Genomic DNA, 20,820 nt, shown 5'->3' on the forward strand with positions numbered 1-20,820 from the left:
TCTCTTCTTCAGTGTAGAGTTAGTATCTTTTTATCTACAATACCGTAGCACTTCATTTGGCACTAAATAAATGTCATTTACTTATTTACATCACTAAATAAATATTCAGTCATTCCACAAATATTTAATGAGTATGTGCCAAGTCCCATCTTAGGCACTGGGAACACAGTAATGAACAAAGCTCCTGGCCTCATGAAGCTTACTGGTGAAGACTATCAATCAACAAACATTTAAACATATCCTATAATGTATAAGGTTACACAGTAAAATGGAGCAGAGATGAAAATACAGAGTGTGATGGGGTGTGTGGCTATTTTAGAAGGGAAGATCATGTTGTAAAGCGAGAAGACCACTCTGAGGAGTGACCTGAGCTGATGCTTAAACTAAGTCAGAGAGACCCATAAATTATCAGGAAAAAGAGAAATCCAGGAAAAAGGAAGAACATATGTAAAAGCTCTGGGGCAGGACAAGCTTGGCATGGACAAGAAGTAACAGGAAAACAAGTGTGGTATCAGCAGAGTAAGAAGGGGTGAAGAGGCCGGGCGTGGTGGCTCACGCCTGTAATCTCGGCACTTTGGGAGGCCGAGTCAGGCAGATCACCTGACGTCAGGAGTTCAAGACCAGCCTGGCCAACATGGTGAAACCCTGTCTTTAAATAAATAAATAAATAAATAAATAAATAAATAAATAAATAAATAAAAAGAAGGGGTGAAGAGGCCAGGCGTAGTGGCTCACGGCTGAGGCAGGCAGATCACCTGAGGTCAGGAGTTCAAGATCAGCCTGGCTAACATGGTGAAACCTCTTCTCTACTAAAAATACCAAAAATTAGCCAGGTGCGGTGGCACATGCCTGTAATCCCAGCTACTTGGGAGACTGAGGCAGGAGAATCGCTTGAACCTGGAAGCAGAGGTTGCAGTGAGCCAAGATGAGATTGCGCCAGTGCACTCCAGCCTGGAAGACAGAGTGAGACCCTGTCTCAAGAAAGAAAGAAAGAAAAAGTCGAAGAAGGGGTAGAGAAGTCAGTAAGACAGCTAAGAGCCAGAATGAGTAGTGGTTTGTAGGTTATAGCAAGAGCTTTGGATTTTATTTTCAGAGTGTTGGGAAGTTATTGGAAGGTTTCAACAAGAGAGTAACATGCTCTGACTTACTTTTGCTAAAGATTATTCTAGCTAATATGTGAGTACAGGGGAGCAAAAGTAGAAGAAGGAAACCTGTTAGGAAGTTACTGCAGCACATCTAGGGTGGTAGTAGAGGAGGTCATAAGAAGTGATCAGATTAATCATAGAATCTGAAAGCAAAGCTAACAAAACTTGATGGACTGACTGTATGGGATGTGAAAGGAAGAGAGGAGAAACCCCTTCTCTACAAAAAATACAAAAATTAGTGGACATGGTTGTGTGCGCCTATAGTCCCAGCTACTCAGGAGGTTGCGGTGGAACACTTGAACCCAGTAGGCTGAGGCTTCAGTGAGCTGTGATCGTGCCATTGCATTCCAGCCTGGGCAACAGAGCAAGATCCTACCTCAAATAGATAGATAGATAGACAGACAGACAGACAGACAAATACTGTTGAAAGGTCAAGTAGAATGAACTGAGAATTGCTACTGGATTTAGCAGGATAGGGTTGTTGGTAAACTGGAATGGCTTCATGGAATTGGGGTGATAAATATCCCACTGAAATAGTCTTCATTAGAAATGCAAGGGTAGTACTAAGTAAATATAATATTTTGCACTGCTCTATTATTCACCACATAACAATTAAAGCACCTTGAGACTTAGTATTTATACATAAATAAAGCTCAAATTTTCAAAATCTTCCTTAAAAGCTATTCTTGACTTAGCAAAAAGTTCAGTATTAAAGCCCACACAAAATCAGTTCTCTAGTCATTTGAATTCAGTCTGCGGAACACATACTTAAATAAACTCTGCTTCTTTAGCAACAGCTAGTACGCAGCTTTGGAGTACTGGCTGACTTTGTGGATGTAACAGTTAATACTCATTGATGAATTTGTATACAGTGCTCAGTGTTCTGACGACAAAACTAGATACAAAGTGAAATACAATGTTCTTTTTCTTGGTCACTACAGAAGAATGAGATCTGAAGAATGACATCTTCAAGTAAAAAAAAAAAAGATGGGGTTTAACAGGGTACAATTTTAAAGATAATAGCTGGCTCAAAGATCTACAATGGAAGGTATAATCTAGTTTTAGAAAAAGGTTTAGTAATATAAATATAACCAAAAAAGGAGGGTCTGTTCGTATTTTAATACTAAACAATTTTACAATAAACCTAAAAGCAAAAACTTAAAACCTGTATTCTCCTTCCAGAGAAAACCACTGATGACATTTTGTTTTGTATGCTTATAGACCTTTTGTAGATTTTTTGTAGTAAAAAACTAACAAACTTACCTCAACAATTTTCAAGTGTATAACACAATATTTTAACTATATGCACACTCTTGTACAACAGATCACCAGAACATTTTCACCACATGTGACAGAAATTCTACACTGACAGAACAAGTCCTCGTTGCCTTGGCAAATACCATTCTAGTTTCTGTTTCTATGAGTTTAATTCCTTTAGATACCTCATATTACAGAAATTATACAAGTATTCATCTTTTTGTGATTGGCTTGTTTCACTTAGCAAAATGTCCTAAAGGTTCAACCATGAGGCAGCATGACAGGAATTCCTTCGTTCTGAGGTTGGATGATATTCCGTTGTATGTATATACAATATTTTCTTTATCCATTCATCCACTGATGGACACTTAGGTTGCTTCCATATATTGGTTGTTGTGAATAATGCTGCACTGAACAGGGGAGTACAGATGTCTCTTTAACATCCTAATCTCATTCTCTTTGAATATATACCCAGTAGTGGGACTGCTGGATCATATGATAGTTCTATTTTCAGTTTTAGGAAGAACTTCCATACTTCCTCCTAAGTTTTCCATAGGAGGGTGTGGCATTGTACAATCCTACCAACAGTGTGCAAGGGTTCCAATTCCTCTACAGCCTTGTCAACACTTGCTATCTCCTGTTTTTTCTTTGATAGTGGCCATCTTAACAGGTCTGAGATGATAGCTCATTGTGGTTTTGATTTGCATAATGATTATTATGTAGAACATCTTTTTACATGCCTGCTGGCCATGCATGTATCTTCTTTGGAGAAATGCCTATTCAGGTTTTGCCCATTTTTTATTCAGATTATTTGTTACTGAGTTGTATATTCTGAATAGTAACCCTTTATCTGATATATGGTTTACAAATATTGTCTCCTATTCCTTAGGCTGTGTTTTCGCTCTGATCACTTATTTGCTGTACAGAAGATTTTAAGTTGGATGTATGTTTTTTACTTTTTTAGTTTTTTAAGTTGGATGTACATGTTTTTGCTTTTGTTACTTGTGCTTTTGATGTCATATTCAAGAAACCACTGTTAATTCCAATATCATGAAGCTTTTCCCATTTTCTTCTATGACTTTCACAGTCTCAGTTCTTATTTTTAATACATTTTTAATTAAATTTTGTATATGGTACACTTTCATTCTTTTGCATGTGGATATCCAGTTTTCCCAACAGGATTTGTTGAAGAAACTACCCTGTTTCCATTTTGTAGTGGTACACTCATCAAAGATCTTGGTACACTCATCAAAGATCATTTGACTATACACATGTGGGTTTATTTCTGGGCTCTCTAGTCTGTGCCATAGGTCTATATGTCTGTTTTTATGCCAGCACCACACTGTTTTGATTATTATAGCTTTGTAATATGCTTTGGAGTCAGGAAGTGTGAGGCCTCCAGCTTTGTTTTTCTTTCTCAAGACTGCTTTGGCTATTTGAGCTCCTTTGAGATTCCATATGAATTTTACAGTGGTTTTATCTGTTTCTGCAAAAAACACCATACAGATTTTGAAAGAGGCTGCACTGACTCTGCAGATTGCTTTGGACAGTATGGACATTTTCACAATATTAAGTCTTCTATCCACAACAGTACTGCATCAATATTCATCAGGAATATTGGTCTTCTTGTACAGACTAAGCAGCCCTAATCCGAGAATCCTAAATCCAAAATGTTCCAAAATCCAAAACTTTCTGAGGGCTGACAGTACTCAAAGGTCATACTCAAAGGAAATGCTCATTGAAGCATTCTGAATTTTGGATTTTTGGAGTAGAGATGCTCGACCAGTACTATTTGTCTGGCTTTAGTTCCAGGATAGTAATACCAAATGTATGTCTTTCCATTTATTTGTATCTTTAATTTCTTTCAGCAATGTTTTGTAGTTTTCAATGTATAAGTCTTTTTTGCCCTAAGTTTACTCTTATGCATTTTATTCTTTGTGAAGCTATTGTAAATGAGATTTTCTTCCTTTCCTTAATTGTTAGTACACAGAAACACAATGTGCTGATTTTGTATTCTGCAACTTGGCTGAAATTGTTTATTAGTTCTAACAGTTTTTTGTTTTTGTTTTTTAATCTTTAAGGTTTTACACATGTAAAACCAAGTCATCTGTGATTAGGGATAATTCTACTTCCTCCATTCCAATTTGGATGCTTTTTATTTCTTTTCCTTGTCTAACTGCTCTGGCTAGGATTTCTATTACAATGTCGAAAAAAGTGATGAGTGAGCATCCTTGTCTTGCTCCTGATCTTAGGGGAAAACTTCATTTTTCACTAATGATTATGTTAGCTGTGAGCTTTCCAAATATTACCTTTATAATATTGAGATAATTTCCTTCTATTCCTTGTATGTTGAGTGTTTTTATCATAAAAAGGTATTCTTTTTTGTCAATGCTTTTACTGAATCAATTGAAATGATGTGATTTTTGTCCTCAATTGTTAATATGGTATATATTCTATATTTATTGATTTTCATATGTTGAGCCATTCTTGCATTCCAGAGATAAATTCCACTTGGTCATGGTATAAGATCTTTTAATATATTACTGAATTCATTTTGCTAGTATTTTATTGAAGATTTTTACAATATTCATCAGAGATACTGGCCTGTAGTTTTCTTACAGTATCTCTGGCTTTGGTATCAAAGTAATGCTGACCTCATTAAATGAGTTTGGAAGTATTATTTCCTCTTCCACTTCCTGGAAGAGTTTAAGAAGAATTGGTGTCAATTCTCCTTTAAATGTTTGGTAGAATTCTCCAATGACACCATGCAGTTCTGAGCTTTTCTTTGCTAGATTTTCAATTACTGATTGAATTTCCTTACTGCTTCTGGGTCTGCTCAGATTTTCTATTTCTTCATTATTTGGTCTTGGTATGTTTCCAGAAATCTATCAGTTACAGGTTAGCTAATATGATGGCATATAATTGTTCGTAATAGCCACTTTGATCCTTTGTATTTCTGTGGCATCAGTTGCAATGTCTCCTTTTTCATTTCTGACTTTAGTTAAGTCAGTCTACTCTCTTTTTCCTCAGCCTAGCTAAGGGTTTGTCAACTTTATTGATCTTACAATCTTTTCAAAATATCAACTATTAGTTTCTTAAATTTTTTCTATTATTTTCCTATGTTGTTTATTTCTGCTCTATATTATTTCTAAGACCCTATTTTTTGGGGGAAAGCTTTACAAGATTTACCTAAAAGCACAGGTTCCTAAGCCAGTTTTTTCCAATTTATTTTCCTGCATTCCACAGTTTAAAAAAAAAAAAAAAAAAGCATTTCACAGTAAACAGACTCATACACATATGTGACTTAAAAAGAAGTCCAGGCCGGATGGAGTGGCTCATACCTGTAATCACACTTCGGGAGGCCAAGGCAGGTGGATCACCTGAGGTCAGGAATTCGAGACCAGCTTGGCTAACATGGTGAAACCTCTGTCTCTATTAAAAATACAAAAATTAGCTGGGCATGGTGGTAGGCACCTGTAATCCCAGTTACTTGGAAGGCTGAGACAGGAGAATCGCTTGAACCCAGGAGGTGGAGACTGCAATGAGCCAAGATCATGCCACTGCACTCCAGCCTGTGAAATAGAGTGAGACTCTGTCTCAAAAAAAAGAAGTCCATAAAATACTCACCGTTAATATATGCACTGCTCTTACTTTTAACCTATAATTCTTCACTTTTTTAAAATTTAAGGCTTTTAAAATTCTTATAATTTAAAATCAATTTATTCACTAAGTTGATTTCACTTGAATAAAAGTTTAAAAATACTATTCTAAACAGTATATTCAATATCAGAAATGTATACAACAGGCACAGAAAACATTATCTGTTTCAAATAATTTGTAATTCTTGTTGTGGAGCAAGGTAAAAGAGAAAACATGAGTAAAAATTGGAAGATTATTCTTTGGCAGAATAAAATTAGAATAAGAAAATAATAAAATTCAAAATATACCCAGTCCTTTTCACACTTTCAAGGTCTTCCCACTTCCAATGTCAATCACAAGCACAGTACAATTGGCCTTCCATATCCGTGAGTTCCATATCTATGGATTCAACCAACCCACAGATGGAAAATATTCAGTTAAAAAAATTGTGTCTGTACTGAACATACACAGATTTTTCCTTGTTATTATTCCCTAAACAATACAGTCTAACAAATATTTACCTAGCATTTATATTGTATTAGGTATTGTAAGTAATCTAGAGATGATATAAAGTATAAAGGAGGATGTACATAGGTTATATGCAAATACTGCCATTTTATATCAGAGACTTAAACATTCTCAAATTGTGGTATCCAAGGAAGGTCTTGGAACCAATTCCGCAGGGACACTGAGGGTCAACTGCATTTGCAAATAAGAAACCAAGAAATGTCCTTCTCCTGCATAGAAGCTTCACTTTAAAACAGATTCAACACATACAACAGCCCAGAGGCACTGTGTGTGATATAATAACATAAAAAATTATACTTGGAGAGCTGAGAAATGGCTTCATATTTTAAAAACTATAAAATCTGCTAATGAACCACAACTGATCCTGCCGTAGTTTTCTTAATGTATCCTTCCGTAAATGCACTTGCACTAGTTATTATAATACAATGATATATTTCACACTTGAAAACACAAAATAATTCCTATATCTGCTTGGAGAGTCATTCTTACTTCTATTCAAACCAGGTTACACAAAATATACATTACAATTTAACAAAATAAGATAATAATTTCTAAAATTAAAGTCTACAGTGAAAGAAAGTACTCTACAGATCTTCTTTCTAACATATCTGGACTAAAGAAAAATAAGCTTTTAACCCAGGGAGACACTCACTGAGAGACCTCACATAGATAGACCTTACTAAAAGGCATGTAAGAAACAGAATCACTAGCAGAGAGCAGAATGAGAAGTCAAACAGCTCTATTCAAACTGCCAACCTGTGCCATGTACATGGTGATGTCTTCTTCATTGTGAAAGTCTATCCTCATCCCATATGCAATGCACAGCTGTACTACAACCTCCAGATCGCTGTTTTTCTTTAGTAGAGTATCTGATTTTATTGCTTCTTTCTCTTCACCATCTGTCATTTATTGCTACTTTAGGCCTATCTATTTCTCTTAACCTAAAGGGCACTGCAAATTTCATGGTGTCCAAATTACATACAAAGTAACAATAAAAGGCTTCTAAGTAAGGATCTGAGGTGTTTCCTAATTGAGCAAAGTATATGAACTTTAACACATGAACTTTATATTTTGGCCACTTACCATATCTTATTTGCTCATCTGTCAAATAAGTTGACTTAACTCGACTATTTTATGTTCAAAATAGTAACATCTCATTTGATTCTCCCAACAACCCTATGAAGTGGAAGGATTACTAGTCCAATTCTACAAATGAGAAAACTGAAGCAACGAAGGTGTTAAATTATGTGTCCACCAAGGCCAAAGGACTAGAATATGGCTGAAGATTATCTAGATCTTAATCTAGATACTCTGAGATCAATGTCTGTGCTCATAAATGCCTATGGCAATATGACTGTATCAGTGTGGTTAGTATTCCCCACTTAAATAACTTTAACAATCTTATGGGGAAAAAATACAGAAATAACTATCTCAATTACTTGATGTCTAGGAGATAAGATGCCCTAATTGCCTTCTTTCAGTTCTCCAAAAGCTACTCTGAAAGACCTAACTGAGGCAAAGAAATGAAAAGCCTAACGAACACCAATGGGTCAACAAAGCTGATGGGAAGTTTTCTAGCCTTATCTAGCATTACACTGAGCCTATCCTATAGTGGATCCAAACAAGACTCTCCCCATTGCCATTTGAAGACTTACTTGCCAAGGATGACTCAGGGCTGTTCCTTTTGAGATGTAGTTCTAAATGATCTCTGAATGCCTACAGAATAATTGTACATTTTAGCTTTCAATAAATATTCCTTGAGTAAATGTGGGGTGGGTATTCCATGCTCTCTGCTGCCATACCAAACTGTAAGCTTTTCTGACTCCCCATCATACCTACAGCTCCCTGAAAGCAAGAAATAACTTATTATTTTTAGAGTCTCAATACCCAGCACCATTCCTGGCACATATGGCATTCAATAAACGTTTGGTAAATAAGTGAGCCCAAAAGCAAATCTGCCTGGCACAAAGCAGTATCAATTCAGATGTTTCTTAATTAGAGGTTGTGATTGTGTGTGTGTGTGTGTGTGTGTGTGTGTGTATATAAAAGGTGTGTGTATTCTTGAACGAAGTTAAGAATTCCTTTGGCCAGGTAGAGTGGATCCTGCCTGTAACCCAAGGACTTGTGGAAGGATCACGTAAGTCCAGGAGTTCGAGACCAGCCTGGGCAACATAGCAAGACTCTATCTCTACAAAAAAACTTTTTTAAATTAGCTGGGCATGGTGGCACACGTCTATAGTCCTAGCTACTCAGGAGGCTGAGGTAGGGGGATCACTTGAACCCAGGAGTTTGAGGTTACAGTGAACTAACACCAAGTCAATGCACTCTGTCCTGGGCAACAGAACAAGACTTTATTTCTTAAAAGAAAAAAAAAAAAAAGAAACAATTGTTATATTTTATCTTTGGACTCAACTCACTAGCTATTTTCCTACTAAAGCAAACCTTTCTCAATTTATATATATGATACATATATATTTATAAAAAGAGACCTTATGTGCAAACTAATGATAACAGCAAATTAAACTAGAGCCAGATGTAAGCCCCCCATCCAATAGCTACTTCATTCTTGTAAACCATAATTTCCTGCCACCATCAAAGAAATGATCCTCTGTATTTTTAAAGTACTAGCCATTTTTACAGATGGGAACCATGTAGACATAATCCAATTATAAGACTATGACTGTTTCTTAGATTATAAAAACCTTATACAGGCTGATATGCCCTAATATGAAAATCTGCAACCCAAAATGCTCCTAAATCCAAAACTTTCTGATCACTGACATGACACTCAAAGGAAATGCACGTTGGAGCATTTCAGATTTCATATTTTCAGGTTAGGGATGCTCAAATGTTAAATATAATGCAAATATTCAAAAAATTTTTAAAATTCAAAATAAAAATCACTTCTGGTCCCAAACATTACAGATAAGGGCTACTCAACCTGCAGCATGTTGGGTTTAACAAACTGTACATGGCAATATAATTTAAATTTGTACCCTACAAAATGAATTAAGCACTGGGATAAGTGCTTGTATACAGCATCTCTCTTAACCTTTGCAACAACTCTTCAAGGTGTATATAACTGTTACCACCATTTTACAGATGAATATATGAATACTCAAGGTTGTACATCTAGCTAGTAAGTATAGAAACCAGAATATACACCCAGCTTTGACTAATACCTGAGTTATTAGCTACTCACAACTCTATCCCACAGTATACCCTCAACAAAGGAAAAATTTTCTAAATCATAACTGCATAACTCTAACATTGTAATAACACAACATACTTGCTTTTAACTATATCATTCTTAGAAGGAAAACTTATTGCCTTCATAAGCTCCACACTTACTTTCCCACCTTAACCACTGAAATCTTGAATCATATGAGGGCTATTTATCACTAATATCCTTTTTCTGAAAATCATACTGTGCCCCTCCACTGCCATGAAAAACACCATTGGCACCCATAGCAATGTTCTGTATAAAAGTTGCCAAGGCTATTAGTGGCAATGATCACTACCTTAGGTGACTCTGGAGTCTCAGAAGACTTGAACACTCTAATACAAGTTCTAAGGGTTTAGGTAAGATCCACCACACCAAATGCTGAGTAAAACCACCTAGAAAAAAAAAAAAAAAGAAAATTATATGATTAAATATAATTAAATGTCTCTCTACATGGAACAGCTATTTGAGGAGATCAATTGTATGCTATTTTTAGTCCAAAAGAGCAAGGTTTGCAGATTTTATTTATTTATATACCAATAGGCTAAACATCAAAAATGAAACCAAATTGTCCTGTTTTTCTCAACATTCGAAGACAATCAGGCAAGAGGAGTTCATTCACCATAACTTACATATTAAGATATTTTTTTCCTTTTCCCTTTTTCTGACTTACCTCCATGGCCTCAATGAATTTCGGGCCATACATACATAAATGGTAATTATTAAAGTAAACCAAGGGTCCTTTCTTCTACTCTCCCTCTGAAGAAAGGAAGGAAACTCGGAGGTTCTATAGAAACATACCAAGATTTCTACTGGATACATTCCAAGTCTTCCCTCTTTCTCACTCTGTATTCAATCAACAGAGAAGTTCACTGATCTTTATACCTGAGTATCTCTTTAATTTGCCTGGTTGTCCCTATCTCTAATGTCATTACTCCAGGTTAAACCAACACATTCAAATGCCTGGATTACTAAGGTAACCTATCTAACTAGTCTCGGTGACTGCTTTGTTTCTTTCCATTCATTCTTCACCTTCCATCCAAACTGACTCTTTCAAAACCGTGAACTACTCAGATGTTACCCTCACTAAAGTCTTTCAATGACTTTTTATCATTTTCATGATAAAATCATAGCTTAACATGCTTAGAAGACTCTAACCTGGCTCCAATCAATTTCTCCGGTCTTATCTTTAGTCACTTCTGTCTTCATATGCTTTATAGTCACATGGCTCTTCTTTCAGATTTTCAAACTCTTCACATTGGTTTTGTGGGGTTTTTATTTGTTCTGCATCGCAGCTACTGCACAATCTCTTCCCTCCACCTACTCTACTTCCCCACAGCCTCCTAATTTAACCTAATTCCTATGTAACCTATTTAGATCTGTATCACAGCTCTTTCTCTGAGAAGCCTTACCTAATCATTCCAGATAAGACTGGGTGCCTCCTTCCATATACCTCTCCTACTACAGCTCTTATCACTACTTTAGTATAATTACTTCTTTAATTATCCAGACTTCCTCATTAAACTATATTTTCACTAGGGAAGGGATTATTAGGGGTACTTGCCCACCCCTACATACCCCAACACTGAGCACAGTGCCTAGACACATAGCACAGACTTGACTTTTTTTTAATTGAATAAGTGCACAAACAAAAATGAAAATCTGGAGGAAAAAACTGAAAGAAACAGATTTAAAAGATATTTTAACAGTCAAAAATTCCATATCAATACACATCCTCAATAAATAAATGGGACTTCTAGATTCTGCTTAGGATGTAGAAAGCTAGAAAGAATGTCATTTCACCCTTCAAACAAAGTAAAAGATGAATATTGTGCAAAATCACAAATTTTCTTGAACCCAGCACAAAAGTAGAGCAACCTTAAATCTAAGTAACTAATCTAAAATCTAAGGAAAAACAAGATTTTAAAGGGAGAGATGGGACATGAGTACTTTACCTGTAGTCAATATCAGGCACCATACAAGCCAATAAAAATTTGGTTAAAACTTTTTAAAAAAATTACTACAAGCCAAATGTGAACCCACAGCTAGGAGAAGTAAACAAAACAAACAAACAAAAAAAGCCCTCTACCCCCCTTAAAGAAGGGGCAAGATCTCTGAAAAAGCCCCATACCTGAGACCCAGAAAAAAAAATGAAAACACCTAGCTAAAACTGAGACTGGAAAAATCCAACATAAAATGTCCTCCCTGCCTCCAACCAAAAGGAGACTAGCAAGCCTCAAACAACATGTAACAGCAATGTACTACAGTCATGGGTCACATAATGACAGGGATACAGTCTGAGAAATGCATCATTAGATGATTTTACTGCGAGAACATCACAGAGTATACTTACACTAAGACAGGATGGCCTGGCTATAAACCTGTACAGCATGTTACTGTACTGAATACTGTAGGCAACTGCAACACAATCGTAAGTATTTTATCTAAACACAGAAAGGTCCAGTTAAGATAACGGTATTATAATCTTAGGGGACCATCATCGTATATGCAGTCTGCTGCTGACCAAAACATTGTTATGTGATGCATGACTGTTCGTGAGCAAAGAGCTAAAGAATGGAGAAATACATTCTCTGAGATGCAAGTTCAAAGGGAAGACCTAAACATAAGGGTGGAGTAGACATTAAGAAAAAGTCTGGCACACTTAATCCAACCCTAAACACAAAGTAATGCTAGAGAATCTTGAAGGCTGTGGTAAATTAAAGGTAAACTAGCAACAACAAAAACCCTCAACACTACTCGCCACCACACACACACACACACACACACACACACACACACACATCTCAGGAAAAGACAAAGCATGTCCATTTCCAGGCATAAGTACTATTTAGCTGGTTCTCTATACAAAACGTCTAGATTTCAACAACAACAACAAGGAGCAAAGAAAAAAACAAAACAAAACACAAAACTGCACTGTCAAGAGACAAAGCAATCAATAGAACCAGATTCGGATACAACCATCATGTTAGAACTATCAAACATGGAATTTATATGTTAAATGCTGTAATGAAATATGTAAATAGCATGCATACACATATATGTAATTTAAGCAGAGGGATGGAAACAGTAAGAAATCAAATGGAAATGCTAGAAATAAAAATGTAGTAACAGAGATTAAAGTCTTCAACAACCTTATCAGTAGACCAAAACAATCACAGAATCAGCAAAGACATCAACAGAAACTATTCCAACAAAACACGACAAGAGAATGAAAAACAGAGAACATCCAAGAGCTATGGGGCAATATAAAATACTCTAGCATATGTGTAACTGGAATTCCAGAAAGAAAGATAAGACAGAAACAAAATATAAAGAGATAATAACCAAAATTTTTCAAAATTAATAAAGTATATCCAACAACTCCCAGAAGCTCACAGAACACTAACATGCATCAAATAAACAAACAACAAAAATCCACAATTAGACACATCATATTCAAAATGATGAGGGAAAAAAAAAATGATAAAGAGAAAACCTTGAAGCCTGCCACAGTTAAAAAAAAAATGGTACAACACAGTGGAACAGGATAAGACTTTTCAGAAACTATGCAAACCAGACACCATTAAAGTGCTGAAAGAAAAAACTGTCAATGCAGAAATCTATATCCACGAAAATATCTTTCAAATTGAAGAAGAAATAAAAAATGTTCAGGCAAAATGTAATTCACATAACAAAAGACTAACAAAAATAAAATACATGATTATCTCAAGAGATGTACTTAAAATATTTGACAAAATTCAACATCCATCCAGTAAACTAGGAATAGAACGTCCTTATCCTGATAAATGGCATCTACAAAAAAAAGCAAAGCAATAAAACCCACAGCTTGTATTATGCTTGATGAAAAACCAATGCTTTTCCCCATAAGATGCAAAAAACAAAGAAAAGACGATCACACTTGCCACTTCTATTTGACATTAAAATAGAGGTTTTAGCCAGTACAGCAAGGGAGAAAAAAATGTAAAAGACATCCAGATTAGATGAAAGAAGTAATACTGTCTTTATCTGTAGACAACATAATCTTCTGCATAGAAATCTCATAGAATCTATAACAAAGCTACTGGAACTAAGTAAGTTTAGCAAGGTCATAAGGATACAAGCAGTTCCATATGCTATCAGTGAAAAAAAAAAAACTGAAAATGGAGGAGTATCATTTACATTAGCACCCAAAAACATGAAATGCTTAGTCATAAATCTAACACAGTATGTGTAGAATCTATGCTGAAAACTAAAATACATTGATAAATGACATCAAAAATCTAAAGACAGATCATAAATGAGATGCCTCAATATTTAAGATGTCAATTCTCCCCAAAATGATCTTCAGAATTAAATCAGAATCAATCCAGAAGGACTTCCTACAGAAAATGAGAAGGTAATTCTAAAATGGATAGGAAGAGGCATAGGAACTGGAATCGCCAAAATAACTCTGAAAAGGGACAAAGGTGGAGAACTCACACTACCTGACTTCAAGTTTACTATAAAGCTACAATAATCAGGCAAGTGTCATATTGGAGAAAGGGTAAATACATAGATGAATGAAATGCAGTACGAGTCCAGAAACAGACTCGCACTTATATGAACAATTGATTTTCAAGAAAGGTATAAAGGAAATTCTATGAAAGAGAGCTTTTCCAAAAAATGGTGCCGAAATAAGTGGAAATTCATTCGCAACAACAAAAACTGTATCCATAACTCATACCATATACAAAGCCTAACAAAATGAATCACAGATCTAAATGTAAACCTACAATTTTAACACTTCTATAAGTAAATAAGGAAAAAAATCTTTGTGATTTTTGGTTTTGCAAAGGTTTCTTAGATATAACATCAAAAGCATGATCCATAAAATAAAATAATGTAAAAATCAATAAGCTCAACTTCATCAACATTCAAACTTCTGCTCTTCAAAGACATGTAAGAGAATAAAAAACAAGCCATAAACTTTGAGAAAATATTTGCAAGTCACATCTATGATAAAGAACTTTCATCCAGAATCTCCAAACTCAGTGCCAAAAAAACAACAAAATAATTTGAAGAATATTTCACCAAAGATATAAGGATGGCAAAAAAGATGCTCAAAATCTTTTATCATTAAAGATATACAATTCCATTTATACAACATTCTGGAAAATACAAAACTATGGAGACAGAAAACATGCCACTGGTTGCCAAAAGCTTGGGATCAAGTAAGGGGCTGACTATAAAGTGACAAGGGAATTTTTTGTATTGATGGAACTGCTCTCTCTGCATTTTAATTGTGTGGGAGTTACACAAGTGTTATGTTTGTCAAAATTCACAAAATGTACTCTATGAAAGGTGAATTCTGCTACATATAATCTTAAGTTTTTTAATGAAAAAAATGACATCTTTAAAATTCCTGCCAAAATATAGCTGACAGCACTGATTCTTTAATTTTTTAAATTTCTGATTCTTGGCTTTAAAATATACCTATTTAGTAGCCAGTGAATAATCAGTATAGTCTTGAAGTTATCTGTAAGACTGATGATTTGTTTCTTAAATCTTGAGGCTATAGTCTTTCCCAATTTAATTCTGCAGTTATTACTTAAGACTTCATTGACTTACTCAACTTTGCACAAGTTAACGATGAGAAACTTGGTCTCTTTTGACTGTCAACTCTACCATCTCCTCCATATATGACCAAACTACACAATCCTTTGCAATGCACTCAGGCAGATATATAAAACTATATTTTTAATTTGAATGGTTTTATTTTGAACTATAGAAGAAAAGAGGGCTCTGAGAATTCCGAGGTGCTCTGGCAATTACAAATAACATTAGGTAAATCAATATGTAAGAATTTTTTCTAAAATGCATTTCTTCCCAAACTTTCTCACTCAAAAGCTTAGATTCCCCAGACCATACAATATATAAACTAAGCTTACCTTGCATTCAAGATTTTCCATGATTTGATGTCAATCTACTATTTCAATAATATTTCTATCATTCTAAGACACAAATTCTCCATTCTGGGATGGCCTCCTTGTCTGCTCCTTCCAACTTCTGAAATGCTCTCCTTGATAATGTCTAATGCCCTCCTTAAATGAGTTATGTTAAAACTGAGATATCTCAGTGCCATTATATCACTGTCGTTATATATTACTTTATACTCTTATTCAAATGTTTCATTTATGAATGTCATCTCACACTCTGTAAGTTTCTTAAGGGCAGATAATCTCTTTCACACACTTATCCTGAGAATACAATCATATTCAGAGAAAAATTGATGTACGAATTGATTCTAAATTACTTTAAATCTTATAGTAATTTAAAATTAATTCAATAACTTCCCAGAAGTTTATTTTGTACTTTGAGAAACTGAGGTAAGGGGCACTAGGCTTTGCTCCCTGAGATCGCAGCTGTATCACACTCATCTTCATATCTCCAGAGTTGAATACGGTGCCTGACACATGAAAAACATTAAAATATTTAAATATTTAACTAAATTTCACTTTCTAAGGCCACAAAGAGATAGAATCCTGAAGTTCTAGTCCAATTCTCCCAAGGTTAGTACTTTGAAATGCTCTCTAGTTTCTCATATTTGTTCACATATTCTCCCTGAATATACCACAAATATAGCAAACACAAAAGCTGTTCTAGCTCCTCTTTTTAAAGCTCAAAAAGCAACCATCACAGTATTGAGTGCATGCATAGCAGGTGGGCAATATTCCTATCAGAATTCTTAAAAAGCAGCATACAGGCAGCTCACAGACACTTCTTCCCTGCCCCATGTAAAAACATGTTAGTTACTCTTTCTATTGGGAAGATTTATTTTTCATCATCTTTGGCACAAATTCTAGAATGCTATATGCCAGGTCCCATGCCCCAATAAATATGCATCCACAAGCAATTATGGAGATAGATAGCTTATGGGGAGGGGGCACTCTTTGGTCAGGTCCCAATGCTAACCTGTGGTTAGGGGGGAGAAAAGAGTAGGGGGAGGGGTGTGGTCCTGTGATTAATCACTGCCCACTCTGCTTAGGGGTATTTATCACAGCCCGCTGTCAGGTAAATCACTGGAAAAACACCTCTTCAGTAATTAATGTGAAGTGACGGATGGACAGCCCCTGGGCCCATTAATCAGGAACATCAGCAGCCTACTGAGATTATGAATGTCAGGATGCATAAACTGCCGGTGGATCAATAGGCCCAGGAATTCATCCAAGGCTCTCATTTCCGAAGCATCTCCGGTACATTAGGCTCCCTCTACCCCTCCCCCAATCTGAAGTGAAAAGCAAGGTTTCAGAACACAGAGCAGGAGCTGAGGTCTAAAGTGACCACTGAGAGAAAGTAGTCAAGGAAGCTGGCCATGGCTAGGCATGGTACCAGGACAGGTAACATGAGCACAGAGCTATACTGACGAAGAGGCTCTCTCAGAAGGCTCAATGTTCCTGCAAAAGAACTAGAAAGACATGGTACACATCCAATTATTCAGAGCCTGACTGTCCATTTTAGAGATCATCAAGTTTCTTGCTTCAAATTTTTTACCCATTTCCCCATCTACATTTTCTTTCCTTTCATATTAACACCGCCAAAGAGTAGAGAGAAATAAGAGGAAAAAAATTCCGTTCTTGCAACCTAACACTCTAGGTAAAAATGTTGATTTAAGAGGCAAAACAAGGATTTATATAAAATAAAATCAGTGAATTATCTTTGCCTCATCCCTAAGTACCACAATGATGCAATTACCTAAAGTAGCCAGAGTCTTAAACAAACAAACAAAAAAAGTCCCCACTGAAAGGGTCTGCTCCACTTGTAAAATAGTCTGGAGCTGGAAGACTATTTCTGTCTGCTTGTCATCCCAAGTTTAGTCAAATTTTGTATAGAAAGTAAGCCTGGGCTAGTCTCATATTGAATACATTCTAGGCTGGCAGTGACGGGAAGGAGGCTGCACTTGCTGCCACATCCCGCCAAACCCCAGTGCTGTGCTTTGTGGTCAGACTCAGTCCAGGGCTGCAATTGTTGGTTAGAAAGTATCTCAGAGTTACGGCTGCCTGTTCCGCTAAATCTCATTTCATCCTACTGATGGATGGATGGACACATGGCTGCTTGGTGAAAGCACCATTATCAGCCAGCTTCTATGGAGCCTCTGAATGATGGATAGCCCTCTTTCTACTTTCTCTAAACCACCATCGATCCAAGCCATATTTCAGCGGTCAGAAGCCCAGTAATATTAAGACACACAATCAAGTTAAGTTACTTGCAGTGTAAACCTCTAGAACAGAAATCCTAACACCTCTGCTTTGCTGTCATGAACCACTGCTAAAAATGTTACAGTTTCATTCTTTCTAGCTGCTAACCCAATGAATTCCAACAGCTCAAGTCCAAAGGGAACAGCTGGGCTCCATTCCTAGCAGCTACTTGAAAAGCTAGTTTGCCTGCCAAATTTTTTACTAGCCAGTTCATTTCTGTGAAATGAACTCTGCAGCAGTAGTGAGCAGATCTTTGAATATGTGTATATCCCGTGGAGTGTGAAGCTATTAGAACCATCAAACATCCTAGAGTTTGTCAGTGATATAATCACAAGCCTCAAACATGTGTAGAGCCTTAGACATACTGAACAGACCTTCTCTACCAACACCAAGGATAGTGATTAAAACCAGGACAGATTAAAATTATCTTTTGTACATAATCCTAAAATGCTATTTCTACCCAGTCAGCTTAACGGGTTTCTACCCTCTTGTGTACATATCAAATATAATAGTAAGTGCTAATCTTTGCCTGCTTTCACAAGCACAATTCTGTGTCCATTTGCTCTATCACATTCTAGACACTCATCTCAGCTTGTCTGGGTATTTAGACTCCACGCCTTTCCTTGCTCCTTCCATGTTATCATCCTGAGCTCTCAGACAGCAACTTGGACTGGTATAATTGAATGCCGTGTCAAAGTTATTTCCACTGGTGTGGTTGGAAGAAATGGACTCTGACTCCAGCTTCATGACCACAGATTCCCAGAACCTACCTGCCCTCTTTTGCTTACTTATCCCCAAATGCCTTCTTCTCAAAATGTTTCACTATTAACTATACCCAAAATAAGCTTGGCCTGGCTCCTCCTAGCCTTGGCTTCTCTTGAATGAACCGCTGCCATCCTGAGCCTACATTCACAGAGAATCAAGTCTGTATTTGTTTATGAGGCTAACAAACGTCTCGGTGGAGTAGTAACTGTCTTTCTACTTGCTATTATGGCAGTTTACTTAATACTTTAATATTTATATCTTAACAACATCTACAGCTCTGTTTCTATCAAAAACGAATATGCTACTGCTTAAAGATACTACTTTATTAAAGTGTTCCACTAAGAATCCCACTGCCCTTCAAATAAACATTAAAGAATTTTTACAGAGTTTTAGAATTAAACTTACTGAAAGGGATTGTATAGGTCAGAATTCAACATTCTAGTTTTTCAGAAAAAGACACCGAGAATCCAAGGTTGTAATTTATGTCCATGGTTACACAGACATTAAGTGGCAATGCAAGACTGGAACCTTGGTTACAGTTATAAGGGCTGTGCTCATTCTACTATATTTCTCAAATATTCTGTTTTTATCCTTGGAATTTCAGAGAGAATGACGGCAAGGAGGATTAAGTGTTGTGTGAGTGCCTATGTGTTCTGGGGAAGGAAGGTGGCCACAAATAATGAAGTTTGGCCACCTATACTATTGTGCTTTCCATCAAGGTTGCCCAAAGGTCATCTGAGAGTCATTCACTATCTTATAGAACAAAATTTGATGAATATCTGACAATTAGATACCTCTACTCCTTTCTTCTCCTTTCTTTAATATCTGTGCCAGTCCCATATAGAAAGTTTTGAAAAGAAAAAACCAGAAAGATGTTGAGTGCAAGTAGAGGCAGAGAGCAAGAGGCTTTATGACTAAACCTAAATGAGCAGAGGAGCAATGCGTCCTCTTCATTTCGAAGAATGCTACATTCTGATCAAATACAGAGCACAACTTCACTGACTGGACTTCACCCTCTGGTGGTCAAAATGTGTCACTGCTATATTTCCCAATTTCTAAGCTTACCTCCATAGGGATCTTCAAATCTTATAGCTGAAGCCAGGCACAGTGGCTGACGTAGGCAATCCCAGCACTTTGGGAGGCCAAGGTGTGAGTACTGCCTGAAGCTAGGAGTTCAAGACCAACCTGGGCAACATAGCAAGACCCTGTCACTAAAAAATTAAAATAAGATAAAAACTTAGCTGGGCATGATGGTGCATACCTGTAACCCTAGCTACTTGGAAGGCTGAGGCAGGAGGACTGCTTGAGCCCATGAGTTTGAGGCTGCAATAAACTATGATTATGCCACTGTACACCAGCCTGGGTGACAGAGCAAGACCCAGTCTCAAAACAAGCAAACAGAAAGCTTATAGCTGAAAAGAGCCTTCAAAAACCATTTGGTTGAGGGATTTATCTAAGACTATTTGAGTGGTAACTAAGACCAGAACCCAAACTAGCAGTTTTACCACGATTATAGCTTTATTATCAGTTTTCCACCAAGTATACGCTCAGGATATATGCTGAGCAAAGTTTAATCAGGAAGTTAATTGGGCTGAAGAAATAATCACATAATGCACATCAAATCCAAATATATTATCTACACTAATGCTCATTACCATTAAGGATAAATGATCAGGATGACTTTTCCATCCCATTCCCCAACAAAAATGTGTCTCATACACTGGACAAGACTTCTACTATGACTATTCTTGGCACCAGAGAAAAAAAAAAACTTCTAACAATTCCCCCTCACCCAAAAAAAGGTTGTGTTAGGTGAGTAATAAGGAATAACAATTCTTTAAACTGTTAGCTCTATATATTCCGTAAGCTCAAATAAAGGCTGATTTATTTACATTAAGCAAATATATTTTAGAATAACCAATTCTGTATACTCATTTGCAAAGCTATCTTAAGCCAAGACAAAGATTCTTACTTACCTTTCATTTTAAAAAGTCTTTTTAGAATTTCTACTTAGTTAAGAAAGAACTAT

General features: G+C 36.2%; 1 protein-coding gene across 10 annotated transcripts in view; it reads right to left on the bottom strand.

The window, feature by feature from the left end:
- R3HCC1L (R3H domain and coiled-coil containing 1 like) overlaps positions 1-20,820 on the bottom strand; it is a 97,254-nt gene that overhangs the window by 41,968 nt on the left and 34,466 nt on the right. For 5 of the 10 annotated variants that reach the window (XM_037729320.1, XM_017502719.2, XM_037729323.1 and 2 more), the window contains one exon: positions 15,720-16,028. The exons of 2 other annotated variants lie outside the window; for them this stretch is intronic. In XM_037729320.1, the coding sequence (XP_037585248.1) occupies positions 15,720-15,726 (7 nt within the window). In that variant the 5' untranslated portion in view covers positions 15,727-16,028. Of the gene's footprint in view, positions 1-10,090; positions 10,188-15,719; positions 16,029-20,820 lie in introns of all 10 variants that reach the window. 3 more of the 10 variants (XM_037729326.1, XM_037729325.1, XM_037729324.1) reach the window with 2 other exon arrangements.

This window comes from Cebus imitator, unplaced genomic scaffold, assembly GCF_001604975.1.
Source record: "Cebus imitator isolate Cc_AM_T3 unplaced genomic scaffold, Cebus_imitator-1.0 Scaffold299, whole genome shotgun sequence".
Taxonomy (NCBI): Eukaryota; Metazoa; Chordata; class Mammalia; order Primates; family Cebidae; genus Cebus; species Cebus imitator.